General features: G+C 31.6%; 1 protein-coding gene across 2 annotated transcripts; it reads right to left on the bottom strand.

The window, feature by feature from the left end:
- Nucleotides 1-677: 677 nt before the first annotated feature.
- Nucleotides 678-26,804, bottom strand: pbl (epithelial cell transforming 2 pebble). Of its 2 annotated transcripts, XM_074124431.1 has the most exons (20): nt 26,487-26,804; nt 25,138-25,211; nt 23,986-24,116; nt 20,371-20,506; nt 20,079-20,288; nt 18,841-18,984; nt 17,839-18,411; nt 15,571-15,705; nt 15,157-15,394; nt 13,522-13,640; nt 11,205-11,393; nt 9,850-10,057; nt 9,576-9,736; nt 9,338-9,457; nt 9,105-9,255; nt 7,914-8,068; nt 7,748-7,833; nt 7,181-7,352; nt 5,110-5,236; nt 678-3,571 (listed from the first exon to the last, which is right to left on the bottom strand). In XM_074124431.1, the coding sequence occupies exons 1-19, from the start codon at nt 26,572-26,574 to the stop codon at nt 5,120-5,122; spliced, it is 3,207 nt and encodes a 1,068-aa protein (XP_073980532.1). In that variant the 5' UTR covers nt 26,575-26,804; the 3' UTR covers nt 678-3,571; nt 5,110-5,119. The 2 variants fall into 2 exon arrangements, with proteins under 2 accessions (XP_073980532.1, XP_073980533.1); XM_074124432.1 differs by lacking the exon at nt 17,839-18,411 and having other exon boundaries at nt 26,487-26,802.
- Between the last annotated feature and the right edge of the window lie 243 nt (nt 26,805-27,047).

Genomic DNA, 27,047 nt, shown 5'->3' with positions numbered 1-27,047 from the left:
CTGGCCTACAACAGGAGAAAGAATCTTAAATTGATTGATTTTTGTAACTATTTTTAACTAATACAAGAAAAAAATAACACTGACAGCTGATCTCTGTGATTAGTAAAAGTAAAAACGTAAATCGGTTAATATTTATGCCGTGTTCACGTTTTAAGGTTAATCATTTGTCAAAAGCAGAAAAAAAAAATCTGCTTTAAGAGTTCTTTAAAAAAATATTACTCCAGAAAGTAATCTCAAGAAGACCACTAATCGTACTTACTAATTCCTATTTTATTCAATAAAAGTTTTTACCGCAACTCTGCGACCGTTATTATCATAAAATTAATTTCAGTAGATATTGCAATAACATTTTATTGAGACTTATGTTTTTCGTTTATACTAACATTTTTAATGTTTTTATTTCTCTACAGAGTCTCGTTAAGAGCAAGAAATCTGCTTTGCAAACCAAATTGCAAATTGAAATGGTTCTAATAATGAATGCAAAGACCAAAACGAATGGTAGTTTTACCAAAACGATTTTACAAATCCCATCTAAGTAACATAACTTAAAAAGTTATTAAAATAAATGAAAGTGGTTTTCTGGGAATTTCCACCAAAAATTAGAAAACTGTATTTCTTATTCTTTAGGGTAAAAACTCTCCTAAGCAAGTAAGAATTGAAACATCAAATAACAAAAATTCATGGTAAGTATTTTTATTAAAATGTGATTATAAATAGATTTATGTATTTGACTTTAGTTTTATTTCTAACTGTGAATGAGTAAAATAATGGAGGATTTAACAGAAAATTTTCTGTAAACTAAAATGAATGAATTTAAATTGGCAAACTAATCTGAACACTTTTTTTTTGTTTTTGTTTAAAATCAAATTTAGAATATAAATTTTTCTCTATATACAGAATAAGAGCACTTAATTTAAAAAAAAAAGTAAAATAACTAGTCAACTAATTTGTACAAATAACCAGATAACAGTTGCATAAACAATGATCATTATTAAAGAAAATATTATAATTCTATTATGCATCACAGGTTATCAAACTAGAAAAATAACATTTTAGGTAAGACAAAATCTTTTAAATTTCTAAACAAATTTAAAATTACACAGATAATTATTACTTTTTTGTTTATCAAATTAGTGTTTCAAACAAATTAAGAGCAACTTTTTGTACGAGTCTCTTTCTCTTAAAAAATTGTTACGAAAATGGAAGAGCTTTGATCAAAAATATTTTGTTTACATCGAAAATTACATATTTTAGAAACTAAAGAGGAGAATAAAGCAAAATTGGCGCTAAAAAAAAAAAAAAAGGAGGAATAAATTAATGAACATTCAATAGACCAAGATAATACGCTTTAGGTTTTGGCAGGGATACTAGTTTTTATATTGGCTGTAGGTCACGACATGATTGCTGCTGAACTGCTCACATACACGGAAATAAATGGTGAAGATTTGTTGTTTAAAGTAATGAAAGCCGCTTAGCAAAAGTTAAAAATGAATACAATATAAATTGTAGACTTTCAGTTTCACTGTTCTAATTCACACGATAGGAGGGCCATCGTATTTCTCCGGTATCTGAGCCTGGAAAAGTCTACTCCTAGAATTTTATAAACAAGATCAAGGAGGGAAGTTAAAAGAACTGGAAGAAGAGCAATTTGGATTCACGCACGAAAGAAATACATACGATATTATTATTGCACTACGCCTAATAGGGAAAAAGTCATTAAATTGAACAATACGGCTTATCTTTTATTTATAGACCCAAAAAAGTGTCTGATAGGATGGCATGGAACGAGCTATGGTCCTCATTAGAAAATAAAGCTCTAACTCTTAGGGTAAAAAGCTTTTCGAAAAAATGCACAAATTATGTAAGAGCGGCACTCGTGCTGAAAGGAATTTTTTAGCAGAGGAGTCGGACAAGGGGATACTTTGGACCCCACCGCTATTCATCCTGTAAATGGACGATCTAATAAAAGCATGCAAGTCCTGTAAATATGCAACCCCCTCATGAATATGGAACTTACAGGCAATAAATTTCAATTATTTTGTGTTTGCTGACGACATTAAGTTGATGGCAACTAGCAAAGGAAAACTCTAAGCTAAAGTTGATTTGCGTGCAGGGGAGTATGAAGAAAGAAACAAGTCTTGTCAGTTCCCACAAAACCAAAAGCATAGTAATTTCCAGAATAGATTATGTCCATCAGTGTCAAACAAAATCCATAACAGTTTTAACATATAAGAACTGATTAATCAAAACTATTTTTAAAATGATAGATCTATATTTTCTTTAATAATAATCTTGTTTTAAGTACGTTAAAGCTTACTAAAGGAAACGTTTTGATCAACAAATAATACAATCTTTAAGAGGAAGAGAATTTAATTTCTACAATAAAGCATGCGCTAATTATAAACACACAAAAGAACACATTGTGTCAACGTTTCCTCGTTTCAATTAATAATAAGGTACCTTATTCATTTCTTAAAATTACATGTTTTTTTATTGTAACATATTCGTGTATATATATCGTTTATATACACATAAATTTAGGCCAAAAAATACCTTTTTGAGTATTAACTTTTTATTTAACGTTACAACTTGGAATTAAGGCACTTATAACCATAAATTTTATTTTTTGAATTCACGGCACATTTAAAAATTATATGTACACTCAGATTTTAGTTTATAGACATACAATTATAATGCAGAGTATTCAATTATAAATCAAAATGGAAGCACCATTTATAAACTGTAAATCAAAATGGCAAAAAAAGAAAGTATTATTAACCAGGTGCCATATTTTCTGTGTGAAAAAAAAAACATATTCCTTAAACGTTGCAATTTATTTATTTTTTTTTAAATATGGAAATAATAGAATTTTGTGGTAGTAGAAAATAATAAAAATACAGCAACGCAAGAGGAATTTCCGCTGTGACTAAAATTCTAAGAGAATTTTCAGGAATTCATTTTTAAAAAAAGTTAATAAATTATTATTGCATTTTCAAGTGACATGCATAATAAAAAAAGAGTTAAGAATTATTGTTCAGTTATGTTTCTAAAAGTCTTTATTATTTCAATGTTTATCTTATATTCTTTGAAATTTCTGGAACAATTTTAATGAAGGAGAAATTCCACTTGCATGGCTTAATTTTTTAATTAAAAATAAATATATGTATATATATTTTTTATCTCTTAAGGAAATTGCTTCGTATAATACAAGAACTTAAACATAATTTTTAAAATAAATATTTAAGAATTAAACAATACGTAAATAAATATAATATTTACAAAAGTTTTTTCTGAATGTAATACTAAATTAAAAGTAGTATCAGAAGGTAACACAGGTAGAGAAAATAAGAGAAACCAGAAAAGAATACAGACCATAAGATCGCGAAAAGGAAAAATTGTTGAATTAGTAATGACACTGAAAATTTTGTTTTATCTTAAACCAAATGATAGATCATCCGCGAAAAGTGTGTACTGTAGCCTCTATTTTACACGTGCAAGAAATGCAGATGACGCAACTAACAGCTTTTTCCAACTGAAGATCAATGAATGACAGGGATTGAACCAATCATAGCTGTAAAAAAAATTACATTAATATGAAATATTTAATTTTTAAAAAGTATCAATCAGCTTGAACACAAACATTTTCAAAGAATACGTTAAAAAAAGAAAGAAAAGAAATTACATGTAGTTCTTTCGACAAGATTACTTGCGTTTATGCGAAATGTAAAAAAAAAAATTCTTTAGAACAAAAAAAACTGATGGAATGATCCAAACAGTGACCCAACTAGAAGATCCGTCCAAGACCGACCGTCAGAAAGACTGCACCAGAATTCAAATTTCAATTGAAAATATATCCTTCAAATTTCAAACGAAACATAGCATTTTATTTTACTATTTTACTTATCAGATTTCTTTTAGTTTTGGAAAGAAATTCTTGTCTTAGCGAGGAAGGGAACAACAAAAAACCTGGTTGTCCTACATAGAATAGAAAAGAAAAGAAATTATTCTGAGACAATTGTCCCCTAAGAATAAATACAGGAACAAATAGAGGCCTTAACAGTTTGGCCTGTGATTAAACAGAAATTAAATAAATAAATAAGTATTTACAAAAAGTGAAAATATAATAAGTGAAAATGAAAGTAAAAATAAAATAATAAAACAGCAGAAATTAAGGAAATAAATTAAAACAATTAGAATTTCGGAGGAAGCTGAATAGAAAGTAGATAACTGAATAGACGGGATTTAAAGATGGATAGGGTAGGAGCATGGCGGACAGACGAAGGCAAGGATTTCCAGAGAGAGGTAGCACGTATTAGGAAGGACTTGTCAAAGGATGGGGTACGGTGAGAGGGAATATAGAGATCAGATGAGTGAGATCTAGTGTTACGGGAATGGATGGAGGATTTAAATTTAAGGAGTTGAAAAATATAGAAAGGCCTTTGAGACTGGATGACTTGAAAAAGGAAAGAAGCCAAAAAATATTGGCGGCGATAGACAGGAAAAAGCCACTTTAACTCATCGTAGCAGTGCGAAATGCGAGAGTCTCTGGAAATGCTGAAAATAAATCTTATGAAGCAGTTCATGAGGCGCTTAAGCTTAGCTTCAATATCACCAGAAAGACCGCCATACACTAAACAACCATAGTCGAAATGGGGGAATATAAGAGAGGAAACTAGGAGTTGCCGGGTCTTAATTGGAAAAAGGTGACGGGAACTATTAAACTGCTTAAGGATATGGATGGAACGACGAGAGATTTGGGAAACATGGTTTTTCCAGGATAGGTTTTGATCGAAAGTGATACCAAGGTTTTTCACAGAGGAACAATATTTTATTGGGGTATTGTAAAGGAAAAGATTAGGAAGAGGAGCCAATGATTTAAGGAGTGGGTTGGAGCCAATAACAATAGCTTTGATCTTTTCTACATTCAGGGTAAGCTTATTGTTCGTGGCCCATGCTGAGATATTATTGAGGTCTTCTTGAAGTTTAAATACAGCTTCAAACAAATCCGAAAGTTAATGTAAAATGCTTTACGGCGATTAATTCAAGTATTATCTTCTTACCAGTTTAATTTTAAATTATTTAAATAAAAGTGAAGAAATAAATGCTTACAATATATTTGTCATAATCTTCTAAGTGACGCCACACTAAGTGAGGAATGTTTACTCCGCCGCGTTGGTTGTACTGACATGGGTGCTACATATTGAGGAGGTGGTGGTGAATTATTGCCTGCAAGTTCCTTAAAAGTAAATAAACTTTATTAAATTACTTTAAAAAAAAGAACAAAAAAGCAATTAAGTTATTAGGAAACATTTCAGCTTTGAAGACAGCACAAGAGTAAAAATGAAAACATTTCCTTTAAATTATTTTAAGTCATAATTTGTATGGGAAAGTGGGCAAATCTGGCTACTCTGCAAGTCTCCTTTACAAGCATGAGATGAGAGGAACCTTGAATTTAGGATTTACCTTGACGAAAAATCGACTAATAGCATTTTCTCTACTTAAAAACAAACAATAAATGCTGCTGTGTCAGAAGTACGAGAGATTATTAGTTATGAGCTGGTTCTTGTTCAATTGCTTATGAACTAACTCTACTTACGCAACTAAATCGGTACACACTAGATCGGCTAAAAAATTATGGTTAATCAAAAAGAGAACTTCAATCGGTCAATGTAAAGTCACAAACATTGCCTCAAACGTTCTAAGAAATCTAAGATTGTCATTTTGGACTTCTTCCTCTCCCAGTACTGGCACACTCTTTCATCTCAAAATGTTATACATACTGACGAATAGCTAAATATTGAGTAAATAAACCATTTTTAAAATGGACAATAACACAAGTATTTTTTTATTAGACTGGTCTTCAAAGGTTAACTTTATTTTAAATAAGTTCATGAACGAATAATATTAAGTTTGTACAGAGTTTTAAAACTTCTATAAGTAGGTTAAGGATTCAAGTAGTTGTTTCTGCTATCGATCCAGAGACCTTACAGCTGTAATCGATTAAAGGGCACTTCTGAGGGGCTAATTTTTTATACATAAAAAGAGCAAGAAACGCGTAAAATTTAGAATTGGAAAAAAAATCCTAATTCGCAAGAGGCAATTACTGAATAAATTTTTTTCATCTGAGATCTTTTAGAAGTGAACTTACATTTTTTTAACTGCATGCATAAGAAAATGGTTATTTTAATAATGAATAGTGCAGTTTTATAGGAGTAATGCTATTTCAGTAAAATTTAAGGTTTACAACTCCAGTTCGAAAAAATTAAATACACTTAAAATCCGAAATTTGTAGTAAATATAAGAATTAGAGCCTAAAGTTTTGCTGTAAGAGAAGGAACCCAATAACCTAAATGAGGTTATTCATAAAGTTTTTTCAATGTGGTTTGTAAATTATTTTAAGGCAATTCTAGAAAAAGGAAGGATCAGGCTTCTCTTTAGTTTTATAAAGTAAACAGGGTTATACAAACTATAATATGAATAATAATTAAATATATTTCGAAAAAGAAAATTTGACGAAATTAGAGAATTGTAGCGAGAGTAAGTCTTGTATGTGTTATTTTCAATTTTGCCACAATTTTTGAGGGGAAAGGACAGATATTTCTCCCAACTAGTCTCTTCGCACCTATAATGTGATTATAGTAATGCGTTAAAAATTCAAAATGACATTCTACAAAAAACTGCAATTATCTGCTGCAGCAAGAAAAAAAAAAAGTGACCTGAACTTTTTTGGCAGGAGTTATTTTCTACTCTAGGCGGGGAGCTGGCTCACCGTACAACTTCCAAATAATAACCTGGAGGACCGAATTAGGAGGGGACTCCCTTAGATAGATGTAGCATTCTTCATGGTTCTCAGAGAGAAAAAAGTTACTAAAAATTATTTAAATACATTATCGATACTGGCAAGGCTAAAATTAAAACAGGCAGCAGATTGGCTACACTGATCTACGGCCAAAGATGTATTACGCGGTTTGCGAACCACAAGGCTATAAGTATGCTGAGATTGATGATTATAATTGTATTAAAAATTAAAACCTCTACCTCAGAATTTTGAATAAAATATTTTAAACTAAATTCTAAATTGTATTTAATTACAAATTTACTTTATATTATTGTAGATGAATATATTTTATTTAAACCTTTTTCAAACTTCATCATTAGAAGTAAATTTAAAGATAATTACACTGATGTTCGTGCAGCTAGCTAGCCTCATCTGAGCAAGTTGCGTTGCTGGTGTTAAGTTTGTGGTAGAACCAAAGGGTGACATCATTGTTGACATGGCTCGTTTCAGTTTGCTTGGTGTTTTATTAAAACTTAATGCCCTACCAACTTTCATCCTGGTTCTTGAAGCAAATCTGGAATTGTTGGTGAAGAAAAAAAAAGCTTATGTTTGAGTCCAATTTAATTGACAAAAATAGAATCAGAAACGAAATAGTGCACAAGAATGAAATACGAAGAATCTTTTCTACAAGCAATAGCAGATAGAAAGCAAATAGCTGAAAATGAAATTAGGAAAAAGGAAAGTAATGAAAGCAAATGTGAAAGAATGCAAAGCATAAATAATAGGTTTAGGAAAGAAAAGCAAATAAAACAGCGAAGTAAATAAGATTTATTTATAACAACAATATAAGAAATAACCTTGAAAAAGCAAATAAACAAACAAACTTTAAAGCAAAGAATAAAATTAGCATAATTTGGAAGAAAAGCTACGAAAGAGACAAAAGAAAATCATACAAAGATCTTTACTAACTTAAAAGCTTTGCCCAAAGTACCAAGGCAAACATCACTAGTTTCAATGTCCAACGTTTGAGGATCCAATGAGGCAAGAAAATTTTCCTGTAAATATTGAATCCATTAATAACTTTCCAAAAAATTAATGCAATTATGTTAACAATAAAAATTTAATAAGTACTTACTGCATCAGCCTGACATGCATTATTAGCTGTATGCCTACACAGTGTCTTTAAAAATGCAATTTTATCTACTTCATCATCAGTAATTGTAAAAGAATATAGTTTTTCTTTCAGATCTTGAGTGGAACGACACATGAGAGCAAATACTTTGTGGCATTCTTAAAAAAAAAAAAAAAAAAAATGGAACACTCTAAGGTAAGACCACTAACAAAAAATGTGTAAAACATTTAAAACTGCAACTCCTTTGTTTCCAAATAAAAAGAAAACGAAGAAAATGATTATATTGTAGGTGAATATATTTTATTTAAACTTTAATAATAATAAACTAATAATAATATAAATAATAATATTTTTATTAAATGTTAACTTGACCTCAATTTAGTAAAGGTATGAAGAGAGTGAAATCATTTATTCTAGGATAATAGTAAATCACCTATTCCCATTTATTTTCAACATGGAGACGGATCCACAGTTTGCAGGTCGAAAAGTAAACATCTTCAAGGAACTTCAAGGAAGCTGTAGCCTCTAGCTCTAGCTTGGAGACTGACTTTTCTAATAATTATATGTGCAATCAAAAAAACTCTAACTTATCGCGTTGAAGATACGGGCACCTAATCTAAGGTTCTAATCCAAGGTTTCATAACATAGTAAGCCGAGACTAGGTGGATCTGTATCTACTATAGCAGTACAGTGTAGTCGTAGGCTTTAGTATAGTATAGCTAGTATAGTCTTTTTGAGGAGAACTGGTGGCCGTAATAAGCATTGATAAACAAGACGGAGGGATGGTAAATGAAATCCAAAAACAAAAGAAAAAGTTCACTGTTAGCTATTCATCTTACTTATTAATCAGTACAACTAAGTCGGGAAACCATCCGGATGATCGTAGACTTCTTAAGCGGCTGCAGACTGAGAAAACAAAGGTCTGACTACGAATGGCATGGCATGTGCAGATTTCGTCAGAAAGAACAGGAACGGCTTTACAAGTACACAGATTTACTTCCAAAAGCTTCAAAGATTATTTGGATAGTAGCAAATCTGTCAAGTTTTAAGAAGATATTTTTGTTTGATGTATTATTATTTTGTATTGCTGAACTGTATTATGATAAAAACAAAACAAAAAGATATGATTAAACGATTTCTTCAATAAACATACGTTCTGATCCGAAAATAAGAGGAATTAATTAAATTAATTACCATCTGTTTCTTTTATATCGATGACCTTTTTAATTGTTGCCAATGGCATTAATTTTATATGTTTATATGGCTTGCCATTTTGAAGTTTCCCTGTGGCTGCTGTGTTAGGACTTTTAAGCGAATTGAAAGCTTTTGATCTTTTCTTACAAACCTAAAAAATAGTATTAAACAAAATGTAAAAAATGAACTTAATGCTAATTAATTTGATTAGTCAATAATAGGTGGCAACGTACCTCTAAAACATCTGTAAAAAGGTAAAAAACTAAGGGATCACCTCTACCGCTTAATCCGTCACTTAACTCCATTACATCACAACGACTAATAAAATTTCTATGAGAAGACACTAAATGTGGCTGGAAAAGAATTAAACTTTTAAAATAGAATATGTGCATTAATTGAATTTACTTTTATAAAGTATTTTCATTATTCAAGTTATGTACGACTGACTTTAACTTATACATTTATACTTACAGGACAATTATCGATTTCATTAAAGATATCAAACATAACCATTTGACCTTCAGTTCGTCTTTTATCTTCATTAATATGGGTCATAACTTCACGAACTGAACTTAAAGCATTTTCCAAAGCAGTATGATCACTGTTACTCTTGGATGTATGTTTCAGAGTATCTTAAAATGTAGAAAAACTTATGTCACCATTTTGTTAATTTATTATTTGATAATATTTATTTGGCTCTTTGGTATACAAATCATTTCCCCAGGTCATAATAAGTTAAACATACCATTAAGTAAAAGTGATATGCTAGGTAGTCTTTGAACAGGTCTAATAAGAAGCTCTTGTAAACTTTGTCTGCCACATTCAGCTCTTGTTTGCCTTGCTTTTAAAAAGGCATGAAACCGGGGTTTACTTTCATCACATTTTATTAACATTTCCCTGGTGTTTTCAAAAAAGTTAACAAAAGGTGGATATGCTTTCATCAAATCAGGTGCCTTAAAAAAAATAAAATTAAATAAATACATTAAAACTCTGATTACGCGTAAAGTACTGAAATCAAAGGGGAAATAACATAAATGCTTTTAATTAAAAAATCAAATCAAATCAAATCAAAAGAAATATACTCAGTTCACAAAAATACCTCATAATGGAATAATAATCGTACTTGCAACCTTTTTGTTTTCCGTTTTCACACTCCTAATACTAAAACTACATCCGCCTTTTCGGATGGAGAAAAACGCTTATATGTGCATACAGAGACGCAATATTGAAACTGATTCAAACTAAACAAATCTATTATTTTTATGTTACTTTAAACACTTTAAAATCAATTACAACTAAGATAAAATGTTTTGGTTAAATACTGAGAATTAAACATTTTATTGAATTTAACTGTATTGTCAAAGTTAGGTGTTTTTCACCACTACGTTTTTTCGTGCAGTTTTTGACAATCAACCCTCACATAACTGTCCTACCGGACAGATTTAATAAACTGGGACATTGTTTTAATCAGGTTTTATACGATTTTTTGTATCCCTTATGGTTTTAAAGTAGGTTTCAAGTTTTACCAGCTTTTGAATTATACTTAATTAGAAATCAGTGAGGAAATCCACTTTAAAGTTTAGTCGACAAAACTGAGAAATAGGAAGAAAAAAACGATGAAAATTTAATTTTTAAGATTGAACATCGCGGCAACGGTTTGAAATATTGAAGAGAAATTGACGTCATTTTTCTTCGTTTTTTTTTGTTGTACTTCTAAATACAGTAATAAAAACTGTGGGTAACAGAAATCGCCTCTTTCTAACACCGGTTTAAGGTGTAAACCGACAATAAAATCAAAAAACACCATCATTAAAAAGCAACATAAATCATTTTCAACAAACGTTTGGTTCACTCTTTATATATCTTAATTCGTTTAAGGGTTATTTCAAAAGTGGCCCGTATAAATGGGACATTCGTTTATTTATGTAAAAGTTAAACGGAGTACAAAATATCAAAAATTAAACATAAAATCTATACCAAAGCTCAAAAATATCATATTTTTGAAAAGCCAAGCACGTCTGAACTGTATCGCAGCAAATATCCATTACAGTAGCTGAATACATTACGAATAAAATTTAAAAAATGAAAAAATATACTTACAAACTTCAAAAATATATTTCCTATTGAAACATCTTCAGCCCAATTTTGCGCAGCAAAACGTAATTCTTCTAGCATTTGACTATGTGCCTGATAAATTGGTGGTAAGTTGCCAAAAATAATTTTTAATTCAGTGGCATTTAATAACTGATCTTCACCTTCAAGCATTTCTTCCAATGGCGCCTTAAAGAGCTAAAAAAAAAATTTCAATGTTTTTAATAGACATACATACGAGGGGGTACCCAAAAATAACCGGAATTGCGTTGTCGCGCATGGAGCTTATGTAGTACGCATTTCTGCCGCTAGACGTGTATAGCGCAATTCCTTGCCAGTTCAGTCCTGCCTGTGTTGTCTGCCTGGCTTGTTCTGTTCATCTGCAGTGATTGTTTTTACCAGCGCTGTTTTGTTCTTTTTTCGTTTTTTATGATGGCAAGTTTAAGTGAACAACGTGCAGCTCTGAAATTTTGTTTTCTACTCGGCAAAAATGCTGCTGAAAGTGTTTTAATGTTGAAAACAGCTTACAAAGATGACGCTATGGGAAAAACTCAAGTATACGAGTGGTTTACTCGGTTTAAAAATGGCGACATGTCGATTGATGACAAACCTCGTTCTGGACGTCCATCAACTGCCCGAATCGACGAAAATGTTGAAAAAATTCGAGAGCTGGTGTTCACAGACCGTCGACAGACAATTGATCAACTGTCAGAGAGTAGTGGGTTATCTTGGAGCTCGGTTCAGCGAATTTTAACGGAAGATTTGGGGATGAAAAGGGTTGCTGCCAAGTTTGTTCCTCGAGTTCTGACTGACAATCAAAAAGAACATCGAGTTGAAACATGTCGTGCTTTGAAACAACAGCTTGAAACTGATCCAGACTTTCTGTCAAAGGTGATGAGTCATGGTGCTATGGTTATGACCCAGAAACAAAGCAACAGTCGAGCCAATGGAAGACGTCATCTTCACCCCGACCAAAAAAATGTCGTCAAGTCAAGTCAAACATCAAAACAATGCTGATTTGCTTTTTTGATGCCAAAGGCGTAGTCCATTCAGAGTTTGTCCCCCCAGGTCAGACCGTCAATCAAACCTTGTATTTGGAAGTTTTGAAAAGATTGCGCAATAGTGTTCGCCAAAAAAGACCCGATTTGTGGCAAACAGGAGACTGGTTCTTCCACCACGACAATGCACCTGCACACACAGCCATCTCTGTTACACAGTTTTTGGCTAAAAATGGCATGGTTCCGCTGCCCCACGCACCTTACTCGCCTGACCTGGCTCCGTGCGACTTTTTCTTATTTCCACGCATGAAAAAGGGCATGAAAGGTCACCGATTTGACAACATTGAAGAGGTCAAGAAAAAAACGAAGAAGGAGCTGTCAGCCATTTCTAAAGATGACTACAAAAAATGTTTCGAACAGTGGAAGCACCGGTGGGACAAATGTATTAGTTGTAATGGAGAGTATTTTGAAGGGGATAAGGTTGTTCTGTAAAAAATTTGTAAATAAATAGCTTTTAAAAAATAATTCCGGTTTTTTTTGGGTACCCCCTCGTACATTGATTTATAATGTAAAATAAAATTTTAAATATATTAACAAAACGGTGAAAACCTACACCACTTTCTCCAACTGCAAATCCTAAAGTTGTAAATATAATTCTAAATTGTATTAAATAATACACGTTTGGAAAGCCTTACAGAGATACAAAATGATATCTCATAAAGAAGCCTATTCCAAACCCTCCCCAAGAAGTGCTGTGAAACGAACTTTTATAGAAAAATGATTAAAGTAAAAGCTATGAATAAAAGTGTTTGGAATACATACATACATGATACATACATTTAACTGTAAGAACAAACTCGATGGAAACGTTTTCGAAAAAATTCCCAAAAAATATAATAAAATATTAAAGTGGACTTCCGGTTTCAACTGTAATCTTTCAGAATTTTCATCACTAACTTTCCGTACTTCAATAAAGTTTTAATTTACATTAATTATAATAAAGTTTCTACTTCGTTCATTATTATTATTTTTAAGTTAGAGTTCTTATATATATTTATAACCTTTTTGAGACTCAGGGAACATCAAGACGGATACATTCTCAATAAAACTCACTGTCGAAAATTTGACATAATGGAATATTTTAACTTATCAATAAGTCAGAGAAAGTAAAAATAAACATATATACATTTATATAGATCAACAAATTATTTCGAGATGGATGCCCTAAAGGATAAGACCCACAGAGATTGACCCTTATCCTACCCAACAACAGAAAACCTTAGCACATACCCAACTCAAACTTCAAAAATTAACATAAAAAAACTTACCGTCATAATAGTATTCAAAATTCCTACATAGTTAGACTCAGTTTGCAATAATTCCAAAAATACTTGATGTCTGGCACTGAGATTTTTCAAAGATTGTTCTGGTACTTCTCCTTCAGAATCTAGAAAATTGAGGCACAAAATGAAAATTACAGAAGTCACAAAAAGATTTTAAGGGATGTGAACTTTAAGACTTCTTGATATATGAATTTTATAATTCTATGAATGGTGACTACCGTATTACTCGAAAAATCAAGAGTAATCCTATGATAACGTTTTTTGTTTTGTAGTGTAGGGTTTAATTATCTTACTTACACTCAATGTGAAAGAGAATGGATTGTATTAAAAAAGGATTATACAGAATACCTTTTTTTTTCTTTTAACTTTATAAAATATTAACTGACATCTTGATGAACTCTCGGAGCTTTGTTTGAATTGATGAGCTCATAAAAAAGACCCTAAAATACTTCTAATTGTTAAATGCACAAATCAGCCAAATGGCTTGATCAATTAAGTTGCTTTAAAGAACATCAGCGAGACGTGTGTTTGTCTGAGGAAAGTGTCAAATCGCTTGCGGCATGGAAAAGAAAAGTTATGAGCAAGATCAGTAAATAGAAAGAAGCATTAAAGAAAAAAAAATGAAGAGCTTTACCAGCTCTATAAAGAGCAAGACATCGTCATTGCTAAAAGGAAAGGCAGCCACCGATGGACAGATCATGTGGAATGTACTTAGAAAAATTGACGTAGGATTTTAAAAACGTTCTACATAGCTATTGATCAAGAATATAGCCCGCAATCGCGGTAGACAGAAAACTCCAGGATGAACTATTAATTCAACAGAGGACGGCAAAAGCCCGAAATCGGGATGACGAGAGGAAACTTATGTGTTAGGCCTGGGACTTTGTGGATTATAGATCCAACATAATAATAATAATTCAAAAATTATTTCCAGTAATAATAGTAAGGACTCAAGAAAGCCAGATGTTTCCAAGATAATCGTGGATTCAATCGAGGTTTAGGGAAAAACGTGCAACAGCAAATAATCCCTTCTCCTGCATGGGATATGGAACATTACCGTTCCATTACCTTATTACATAAATGATAGTCAGAGAGCTTTGTGTTGGCTATTCAAGAACAAGAGCGCTCAGGAAACATTTATTAAAGAATTTGAGTATACCCAATACAGCATATTTCAGGAAGAGGCACTGACAGAGACAGAATACCTTCTCTGGCCCGATAAGTTGCTAAGATATGTCATCAAGCTCTTTGTTCCCAGTTAATGCTTCCACTTGTGAGTTCTCTCTACTATGTATATAGTCTCCGCTCAGATTGGTCGAAGATGAGAAAATGAAAATATTTTAAGAAGAGCCCATTATAACAGACCACAACGTACGCCATATCAGGCCAGATATACTTGTAACAGATAAAGAAGCGAAGAAACTGAGTGTAACCGATGAAGACAGTAGCAAATACTATCTCCTCTGCCTGAGATGAGGTCCTTAAAACTTTGGTTGAGGCGAGAAAAGCAAGAATAAAAGAATAAAAGTCAATCGAACAAGACGTGTAAAACTTAATGAATTTCTTTGATTTTAGCTAGATAATTTCCAGCATATCAAAAAAAAAAAAATTTTTGTTTACCTTCAAGATGAGTGTGCGAACTAGAATCAAGGAAAGAGCCTGCGCTACAACTAAGTAGCGTTGCATCAGTAACCGAAGATCTTCTTTTAACTGGATCTAATAATGGCGATGAAGCTGGAGAAGATGAAGCACCTATAACTCTGCAAGCAGTTTGTCGAAGACGTTTCCTTTTCCTAGCTCTGATAGATCCCGGTGTAGAGCCGACAGATAATCGTGGAGTTGTACTGCCTCCAACACTCTAAATAAATTGTAACAATTCGTGTTCTTAAAAGGATTTCTACTCAATTAGAATTTATCTAATATAGTAAATTTAAAAATCAGGAAGCTTTCTATACAGATGGAACACAAGTCAGTGAAGATAAGAAAATAACAAATTCCTAAAAACTTCAGGCAAACAAAACGAAATTCACAAACCTCTTGAAACAGATGTTCCTTTTCTGGCACACAACCTTCATTTTGTACAGATGCCCAAAACCACTCAGCCTTTACAAGGTGAGCCATCGGTGGTACTTGAGACGGAGCTGTAGTTGTCGTAGATTCGTCAACAACCTAAATGAAAAAATATTTAAAGGGACAGTTTAAAAATGTAGTGACAAATATAGCTTATCTAATTTTTTAGAAATAGATTTTTGAACTCTATAGGCTTAGTAGTCTAAGCGTAACGAACACATTTTACCTAAAAGAAATATCTTACAATCTGATACATCTTTTCTAAAAATATAATTTTTAATGACAAAATTAGAAATTGTAACTTGAGTAACATAATTGAATTTTAATTTCAGAAATTATGCACTTCATTGTTAACGAAATCTGAGCAACTGTTGAGCCGAAAAAAAGGGGTATAATAAGATATATATACGTAATATACAATTAAGAAAACAATTATTACTTACCAACAACAAGAAAAGCCAAGAATTTCGAAGTAATAATCGTAAATTGTTCATGCAATGTTATATAAAAACTACTAACTAAACTATACATGCAGGTGCAATGAAAATATTAAATAAAGGATATGGAATATTAAAGAATGGAATCAAGGTAGAAAACAAGAAACCGGTGATAGAAACTAGAAAATGAAAGTCTCTCTGAATACGGTGTTACAAACCGAAACGAAAAGAAGCTACTATGACGAAAAAAGGTCTCGTAATTTTAACAAGTTTGATGGCCCAATCCCTAATTGACAGATGATGCACATTTTCTCTCATAAAAGCACTCACAGTATTTAACTTCAGGTTCACCCAATCCTAGAACTATGAAATGTGTAAAACTTAAGTAATTTACATAAAATGAGTAGGAAGTTTGCACAAAATCGAAGAAGCCATTCTCAAAAAATAAATAAAACAATAAAATCATAGATAAAAGACATATACAATTGTATAAAAAATATTCATCTAGAAAAATGGTTCTTTCAATTGAAGGATTTTTATATAGTTCGTCTCCAAGATAAAAAAAAACACTTTTTGCTTTGGTTTCCTGCCATCTTTCGTTTTTAGCTCGACTGTTCAGTAAAATAAACGCAGACTTATTTTTCTACAACTTTTTTCGGATTTTGGAGGCCAAAAACATGTATTATGTGGAAAATTGTACTTCGAAAATTTGGCACGTGACGTGCGAAAAACTATCTAGCAAAGAGTAAACAGTGTTGAATTATTCAGGTAATTATAATCAAAAAAGTATTCAAATTTGTGGTGGAATGGGATCATTATTATAAGTTAGTGCAAAACGGTATAGTAAAATGAAGGAGTAAATCCAAATTAAACGAATGAATTTATAATTCTGCTAACGCTGCCTCCACAATGTTTCTGGTATAACACTAAGGCAAATTGTGTAAGAATATTGGCAGAAAGGTTGATACATCGCTGTAAAAGAAATATGTAAATAAAGAAATATACGTATATGATCAGTTGGTTGAAAAGGAACCAATTGGTAATACATTTTCTGTATTAAGCATTTTGGGTGGTTCACGGAATCCAATTGGTCCAAAATTTTCCATATCAGCAAGAACCGATAACAGATGTTCGGGCCTAATGTCTCGACAAGAAAACCATTAACCTCCTGGAGAAATATTATTATTGCTAAATGCGTCTGTTAGGTTTGCGGCGTTGGTGTTTTGGATTAGGTGCAGTACCATGGTAAAATGCAAATCGTAAATAGTAATAAGGACCATGACTAACACTTTTTCATGCTACTAGTATTTTATACGTAGTTCTTTCATCGCATCTCTCTTCCTGTAAAAACTGATGCATCCATGCTAACTTTACTTTCAGTATACTTGCCTTGAGAATTCGTGGATCACGAAAATGAAAGAGGTAAGTGCATTTTATTTACAAACAAAATGATTAATATATCCAACACCCTTATCAGCTGAAACCCAAGTGAAGAAATCTGCGAAACCACACAAATCTACAGAATAAATAACTAAAGGTAAACAAAAAAGACGCTTAGACACCAACTGCAAATGATAAAGCATTCAAATCTCTCAATTTGCTTTAAAAAAAAGGACAGAAATGACTAGAACCCTATTCAACAAAAGCTCAAGCATTGGTTACGTTTGTAAAATTACGATTTTTACGCACAAAAAATATATACATTTCTCTAAAATTTTATCTAGAATTTGTAAAAAAAAAAATAAAGCTTTAAACTACTCGATGTAATAAAAAAAAATTTAAAAAATCAAAGTACCAATTCATTTATGTGAGATTCTTCCTTTCCCTCAGTTTCATTGGATACACCGTTTTTGCTTGAAATGATTTGTTGGTTAAGGGTATCTGTTTTACTGCCCAAATTCACATCTAAATTTGATAACCATCTGGTCAAAACATTGGAAGTTTTTAATCTCAATGAACGTCTCACCATATTTAAACGTGTAGGTGTTTTAAAAATATGTTTGTCCCTAGTTGGTGACTCAGTCTTATTCAGTTTACTAGTAGATAAATTATTGTCATATTTTGCTTTAACATTTGGTGAAATATCTTCAAGGTTTTCATCAAGTCCAATTTCGTCAAAATCTGTCGTTTCACAGATAGTATTAATAAATTTTTCACAATCTGCGTATTGTGAGGGTGTAATTGATTTGACCGAGATGAAACTATTATTTAGATGAGATTTGGGCGTAGAACAATTGTTAGTTTCTTGAATAAGCGAAAATTCAAGGTTTTGTGTAGGCGACATTTGCGAATCTCTTCTTCTTTTTTTTACACCTGGATGGTTAATCTCCTTTCGCAATATTTCATATGTTTCAGCACTGTCCAAAACCTGGAATTTTTAGTACAAAATGCAAAGCAAAGTGAAAAGGTACGAAGGTGTCAAGCAATAAACAATTGGGGGTAATTTATGAACCATGTTAATTGCATAACCCCTAATTGTTTCAATTAAAAAATTAATAAATAAAAATTATTAAAGTTAAAAAAAGGAAAGCTGGAGAGCGAAAAAATGTAAATGTGCAATATATATATATATATATTTAAAAAAAGAAGATTATTGACAACCTTTTTGAGGGAACTGATTTGTGGGGTTGCAGTTATGAGAAAAGCATCTTTAGACTACCACTTACCTACAAAAGTATTTATGGAAGGATAGTATGATTCCATCACCGATGCATTATTAAATACTGATTTACTAAACTGAAATTAAATATGAGATCATTTTATCCCTAGGAAAATTAAAGTATTTAATGATGCTTACAACATGTGTGCATGCAGGATCTTCAATATCGGTAGGTAGGCCACCATTTTCAATAAGAATATCTGCCATGTGTTTTCTTTCATCTTCAGGAAAGCCCAGGAAACATACTCTAGCTCCATGGAAAGGTTTCAATTTGTATTCAGCCTGTAACGAAGTATATGTAGTAAAACGCTTTTTCTCAAGATGAGATGGTTATTTAACATTTATTATGTCTGAATTAAGTAATGAGAATGATTTTTTTTTAAATTTTTTATTCAAAAAGAATTACAATTCTATATTGTCACCTTCAAAATAACTTCCTTCTGAAGCCACACAGCGCTGGAGGCGTTTCTTCCACTCCTCATAGCAGTGCTCGAACTCCGATACTGGAATAGCCTTCAGCTGGTCGGTTACAGCAGTTTGAATGTTTTCGACTGTCCAAAAATGAGTTCCCTTGAGGTGATTTTTCAACGTCGGGAAGAGAAAAAAGTCACAAGGACTCAAGTCAGGCGAATAAGAAGGCTGAGGAGCCACAGGAATGTTTTTACTGGCCAAAAACTCGTTTATTGAAATGGCTGTGTGACAAGAAGCATTATCGTGATGCAACACCCACTTGTTCTTGATGTTTGGTCTCACACGAATGACCTTTTTTCGAAGTTCTTTAAGAACCTCTCGGTAAAAGTTTTGACCGTTTAACCTTGAGGTAGAAACTCTGTGGACGATTCCGTGGATATCGAAAAAACAAATCAGCATGCATTTGATCTTCGACTTCGCCATCCTTGCTTTTTTGGCCTTGGAGAGATTGAAGTGTGCCACTCCATGCTCTGGTGCTTGGTTTCTGGGTCGTCCTCAAACACCCAAGACTCGTCACCAGTAATGACACGTTCCAGAAAATGGGGGTCATTTTCAATTGAATCTAAAAAATCATTTTGGGACAGTCGAAAACATTGAAACGGCTGTTCCAGCAGGAGGAGTGGAAGAAACGTCTCCAGCGCAGTGTGGCTTCAGAAGGAAGTTATTTTGAAGGTGTCAATATAGAATTGTAATTCTTTTTGAATAAAAAAATTTAAAAAAAATCAGTCTCATTACTTAATTTACAGACCTCGTATAATCAGGACTCCACACGAACGTGCAAAGGGATGTTGCTTTCATTTGATAGTGCTAAATAAAACTATCCACTATTTTTGTATGTAACCAAAAAAAATAAACATTTGTAAAATATATAAACTATTCTTAAAACAGAAGAAAAGAATACTTACGAAACCATGTATATGAGCATTAAAACCAACTTGGGTGCGCATGGCCCATGCATTATGTACCCATTCAACAGACATGATAGGAACTCGAAATGCAATCGCATATTTATATTTATCACCTCCACAACAATTAGCTATTAGATGTGTAACTTTTAGTGACATTTCTTTGCGTATACTGCCTCCCATATTATGAATTAATAAAATCAATCTTGCCTAAAAGATTAAAAGAAAAAAATTAATTCACAATTTCTCACAAACAAGAATATATTAATATATATATTAATAAAAAAAATACCAATTCTTCCTTTTTGCGAAAACCTGTAAAACAAACTACTACACCTTCCATTGCTAAACTATATAAAGGCCTTGGATTTTCAGGTAATTTTTTCTTTTGTTCTGCTAACTCTTTCAATGATGTAGGCCCCAATATTCTGAAAATTTAAAAAAAATAAATAAATAAAAATATAATAATACAATTTCTAGAGAACGTTGTTAAAGAATACATTTTCGGAAATACTTGATTAAGGCTGAATTGGTATATAATTTATAGAAATTAGTTGGAGTACAATCTATCAATTTTCATTTTCCTCATTATTACACAATCCAATTTAATTCAATCCCCAATTTTATTTTGGAGATAGGATAGACTATCTATCCCCTCTGAATGATTTTTATCTGCTCTTTCCAGACCCTCTCTTTTACCCTTTGTAAAAATTGAGGAAAAGGAATTAGTCCAGATTCCACCTCATAATCTGTACCTCAATGGTAAAATACTCAGTCAACCACACATTTACAGTCCTACTTTCTACACAGATATCCCAAACTGTGTCTCGACAAACACTTGAATCCCTTCTCAAGTGACAGAAACTTAACTTAGCTATCGAATGAAGAAAAGAATACGCGACAATTGATTAAGATTGACTCAGCTTTACAAAATGGAACTCTACACAGCCCTAATTTGCACATATGGACTTGAATTGAACGGGACAGCCAAACGTTCTAATCTTTACTGCACCCCATTTCTTCAATCGAAAATTTTATGCATCAAAAATTGTTAACGCTCCATACTACGTTAACAATCACAGTTTCCACTCTGACCTGAAAATCTTACTTTTCCTTGAGCTAACCCACTTCTGTTACATAGAATTTCATTTTAAACAACACCAACTCGTACAACCTGCCCATACCTACAATTACTGTCCCAAACCATTCTTAACTTAAATTTTTTCTGACTAGCCTCGGATCACATTAAAGAAAAGGGCATCCATCCTTCGAAATCACTTCATCAGCATTCTGTGATAGCCGACTCATAAATTTTTGAATCTTCTTATCTTCTTTATCTTTTTAAAAAGTGTCGTCGCTTTTTCATTTTTGTCACACGTCTTTTATGTATTATTTTACTCACTAGAAACCAAGGGTACGTTTACAACGGAGCTGTGAGTATAGATGATAGCAGAGATGATAACTGATAGAGTAAAATATAATCGCTGATTAGTGTGCACAACGGAGCTGTGATACATGCAACATGCCCGAGTAGTGAAGAAGAGTTTTTATGTTCAGCAGCAACGAAATGGTATATTTTAAAGAAAAAACGCTTTAGAAAATATCATGTACATACCATAAATAAAAAACGAAGAATTTTGGGCGAATTTCACCATTTATATAAGGAACTTAGAAATTATCCGGATCGTTTTTTTGAATATGTGAGGATGGGTCCACCCACATTCGACTATATTTTAGAAAAAATAAGGTCAAAATTAAGAAAACTTTGGAAAAATTGTCATGGAAATCCTATAACCATAGAAGAAAAACTAGTGATTACTCTTAGGTAAGTAATGATTAGATTGAAAAAAAACAAATAAATACACATGAAAATAAATGTAAGCACGATTTAAAAAACAAAATATTGTTTAAAAGTAAATAATAAAATAATAACCAAGAATAATGAGTAAAGACAGCACTAATTAATTTTTCTACGTCCATTTTGAAGCTCCGATACTGGAGTTCAGCTAGCAGAAAAATGAAAAATTCAATTCTATCATCTATGCTCGTTTATAGCAGCGAGTATGAGCCACTAGTCGAAGCTTCGTTGTGCACGCTCACATAAGAATGTACTAGGTTATTCTATAAGCGCTGTTGCATCACTGCTATCATCTATGCTCACAGCTCCGTTGTGAACGTACCCTTAGGCTGGAAACATAGTGGAGCGGCGAACAAAGCGGCGATGATAGCTGCTTCAAATCAAAGAGAGCGACGAGCAGCGAGCAAAGATTCGCATGCACATAGTGACGAGTTTAGTCGCGTTCTCCTTTTGACAAAACAAGATGGATATTTTTATATGAAAATTCTTCGTTGAAACTTTGGTATTTGCAGCAGCTTAGTAGTAGGAGCTGCAGTGTACATGACATAAATAAGTCTAGAAATGAACTTGGTGAATTTCATCACTTGTACCAACAACTTCGGGAACATCCTGGCAAGTTTCATGCGTATTTTCAAATGTCTTATCAACATTTGATTACATACTAGCCCAGTGTAACCCCATTAATCAAAATCAAATTTTATTGTTTTTGAATAATACAACTCACAACAAAAGTTAGGCACAATATAGAAAAATTAACTAAATTATTAACTTAATACAAATCTGTGTAACCCCATTAATCCTAGCAGTTACTTTAAGGTTAGAAAAAAATAAATAAAAAATCAATTTCTAAAGGTTATTTTTCAAAGGTTATGGATATTGATACATTTATTGGTTGTTTGTTTAAAGAAACCTCTGTGGGACCACAGTATTTGCGAAGCTACAATAGTTTTTAACAATTAATAATTAATAGTTAAAATTAATTAACAATTAGTAGTTAATGGAGAATTCAGGTAATTTTTGCTACATTTAATTTGGTTCTCATTCCCTTAATGCTAACTTTCATCTAAATACTAGGCAAAATTAAATTACATTTTCACGACCAACTACTTCTAATCAGAACGAATTCTCCAATCCTTCTTCAGTAGCGTCGTACTACTCCAGTTTTTCAGGTGAACAACATTAATTTACGACAAATCATGGTGTAGTGATTTAATAAAATTATTGTGTTCTTTTAATTGACTAATTTCTTTTTATCTGCATATATTTCTATTTTATTTTTATTTATGTTGATTTTCTTATCTTAAAGTAACTGCTAGGATTAATGGGGTTACACAGATTTGTATTTAGTTAATAACCTACATAGTTAATTTTTCTATATTGTGCTTAACTCTAGTTGTGAGTTGTATTACTCAAAAACAATAAAATTTGGTTTTGATTAATGGGGTTACACTGGGCTAGTATGTAATCAAATGTTGATAAAGACATTCGAAAATACGCATGAAACTTGCCAGGATGCTCCCGAAGTTGATGGTACAAGTGATGAAATTCACCAAGTTCATTTCTAGACTTATTTATGTCATGTACACTGCAGCTCCTACTACTAAGCTGCAGTAGTAGTTTAAATAATAAATACCAAAGTTTCAACGAAAAATTTTCATATAGAAATAGTTCCTCCATCTTGTTTCGTCGAAAGGAGAAACGCGTCTAAACTCGTCACTATGTGCATGCGACTCTTTGCTCGCTGCTCGTCGCTCTCTTTGATTTGAAGCAGCTATCATCGCCGCTTTGCTCGCCGCTCCACTATGTTTCCAGCCTTAGCTGTTTTATCTTTCCAGAGTATATTTTCGAAATATTTGAAACGTTCAGTTTGCGAAGGCAAAGAAAGTGAAAGAATATTAATAAATTTATAAAAAGCAACTTGCTAAAAGTTTCTAGCACGCTAGAGCTGGTTAATAGAAAAGATGTAGATGATAAATGCAGAAAAGTGTGTGCATTCCAATCTATCATACAATAATTTATAGGATTAAAATAAAAATTTGTAGATATTACCTATGTTCCTTTTCTTTAAGAGAATCAAATAATGGCCCAGAAAAATCTTCTAACACAAAAACTGTAGAATTAGCAGGCGCATCAATCCATTCCGAACCATCTTCAGATAATTCAACTGATACTTGAAAAACCTAAAAGCAGCATGTAATTTAAAAAAAAAAATAAATAAATAAAATAATACGAATTTACTAATTATTTTAAAAAGCACAAATATATAAAAGTTTATTTAAAAAAACTGTGAATATAAAAATCAAAACCTACTGAAACTGACATCAACCTTTGACCTATTTATACAATACATAGTCTCAGAATAATAAAAAATAAAATAAATAATAAAAATCAAAGAACTATAGGGCAGTATGAGGCCGAAAACTGAATGATATGGCTTATTGTAGAAAAACTGCCACCCAACTTTTTTCCTCGTTTCTATAAAAGATAAAATTCTGAAATTTTCTTTAAAATAAAAAGCCAATTATTAGAAGAATTTATCGCAACAATGCAGATCAAATAGATTTCGAGAAAAACATTATCAAAATAGGGAAAAACAGTTTTCAGTAAATTGTCAATGTTTTGAAAGTTATGGGCACATTATTTATTGATAAAGCTTTGATGGATATGGTTTTTCTCCTATAACAACGTTGTAATTAGTAACAATATCAAAGTAAATTGATTTTCATAAGAAAGCGTATCATAATTTTTTTTTTAATTCAAGGCGCTAATATGTGAGGTCATTGGCGCCTAGCGCTTTTTTTTTTGTGCACAGCTAAATGTTTTTAGAATTTTAGGTATCGTATTTAGACGTACCCTATTTTATGAAAAAAAGGGCGTTCAGAATTTACAATTCAGAATATCATTTCTCCATTATAAATGCACGCATAACTAATCTTCTAATCGGACAAAAACAATCAACACGAATTAACAAATTAAAAACTGATAAGTTTGGAACATGATTAGGATTAAAGTGGTTCGTGAATCATCAGACTTCAAATTAAAATGATGAGGTTTTGTGGGCAATGATCAAATTCTGCCCCATAAAACCTCCACATGATTGAGATAGGATTATTTACACAATTTTTTAATTGCAAGAAATTTTTAAAAAGCAAGCTAATTAAAAAATAAATTATCAATAAAAGTTACAAAATATTCAATCACCTTGGCAGCTTCCTTGACTGTTTCATCTTTTGCAACATTTCCAATAAGGCAAATTCTAAAATTTTCTTGAATATCTAAAAGACAAAATATTAATGACATGAGATGAAATTTAATTTACAAGGCATCATAAAATAATTAATTTATAAACAAATAATGAATATATGTTGTATACGTAAAATACCATATTTAAAAAGAACCTAGGTCATTTGTGGTAAGTGACTAAGTGACAAATTGTACTGTAGTAAATGAGAGAAGATAATAAATTCAGAGGCACACATAAAATTACATAATAATTTAATGAGCCTGAGGGGGGAAAAAAACTGATAAAATTGTATAAATTGAATGAAAATTCATGCTTAAATAAAAAAAGACAAAAATTATGGATGGGGACATAAGATTGAAGGTTGTTTAAAAATAAAAATCGTAAGCGATTGTTAAACTTTTTTTGGGGCGGTGAATTTTTAAGTAAATATAATACATATTGTCTTCGAGCGACTTTAAATATTTTCAATTTGATTCAATTTGTCATTATGAAAATTTGCAATCATTTTGCGATAGTTTCGCGTAAATGTCCTTTTAAAAATGATCTTATTGATACTGTTTACTATAAAGTGAATAAAGGACTGTCTACTTTTATGAAATGGTGGTCGTGGAGAAGAGAGGAGGATCCACTTAAGGAATAAATTTACTATCACTACAATCATAGCAATACTCAATTTTTAACAAGGATGTGCTATTTATGTATTAAATTCTATTGTTATTGAGGTACGAACCTTAAACTATATTATAATAAATTAATTGTACATAAACAAAGAATATTTATTTCTATGCTGAATGAAAATCACAAATTTAAGCAACCTTTCATTCAGAATATTTTTCATTCAAAAAACGGCTCCTTGACACAAATTTCTCAACATTTTGCTCCTTCAAAATTTAAGTTTTATTCAGAGAAAACAAAATCTAACCCCACAAACGTCAATGGTGTGGGTACAAATAATAAATGAATTAACTGCCCGCAAATACGAGTATTATTGTATAATTAATGTAACAAATAAAATTTCGTTAATTTACTGTTATTTTTTAAACTCAGCTATAACTTAAAAAAGAGGTACTAGGATTTTTTAAGTAACCTATTTTTTAAATAAAAAAATCTAGGAAATCAAACCCAAAATGTACAGAGAAATATGTAATAATTAAAAACCAAATTCAATTCACAATTTTAAAATCAAGTAAATAAGAGATTCATATCAACACATTATGGTATATAAGAGCACGCCATTCTCGTAGGTTAAGTGCAAACCTTAACTAAATTGATTCATTTCTAAAAAAATTACTATTTTTAATCTTACCAATTTTAGTATATTCTTCATCGACATCACTACATTCCATAGGCTTTTCAGAAGTGGAATTGTTTTCCGTTTGTTCCGTGTCCTCCATTTTGTTGATTTATCGTAAAAATAATATAAATATTTTGCTTTCAAAGTTAATCATTTGCATATTTTTGAACTAAAGCATTAATTGGAGCACCTTATTCCTTACTGAAAACTACAGACATACACAGTTAAAAAAATCAAATACTTGCACTATTCTTTCCCCAACGATAAGTACCTTCCAACGGGTGGCAGAGTCACCCTCTGGCTCTAAACTAACCCAAACGGCTCTCTTATTGGATGATACAAATGCAAAAATTCAAATTCCAACATTTTGAAAGATGATTCATTTTTAGTATGTAATAGCCAAAGTAGCTCTCAAAATGAAATTTTATGGACATTAATTAAAAGTAATCCCAAAAATTGAGGGTACTTTTGAAAAAAAACTTTTAACATTTTTTGCAATGGTCACTTTTATTTGTTTAATTTTCGTACATTAGTTTAAATAAGAATTTGTTGAGTTTTAATAAGAATAAAATT

Source organism: Rhodnius prolixus, unplaced genomic scaffold (genome assembly GCF_049639745.1).
Source record: "Rhodnius prolixus isolate KJV_2025 unplaced genomic scaffold, Rpr scaffold_3, whole genome shotgun sequence".
NCBI classification, from domain to species: domain Eukaryota; kingdom Metazoa; phylum Arthropoda; class Insecta; order Hemiptera; family Reduviidae; genus Rhodnius; species Rhodnius prolixus.
This window is presented reverse-complemented; position numbering and strand designations above follow the sequence as displayed.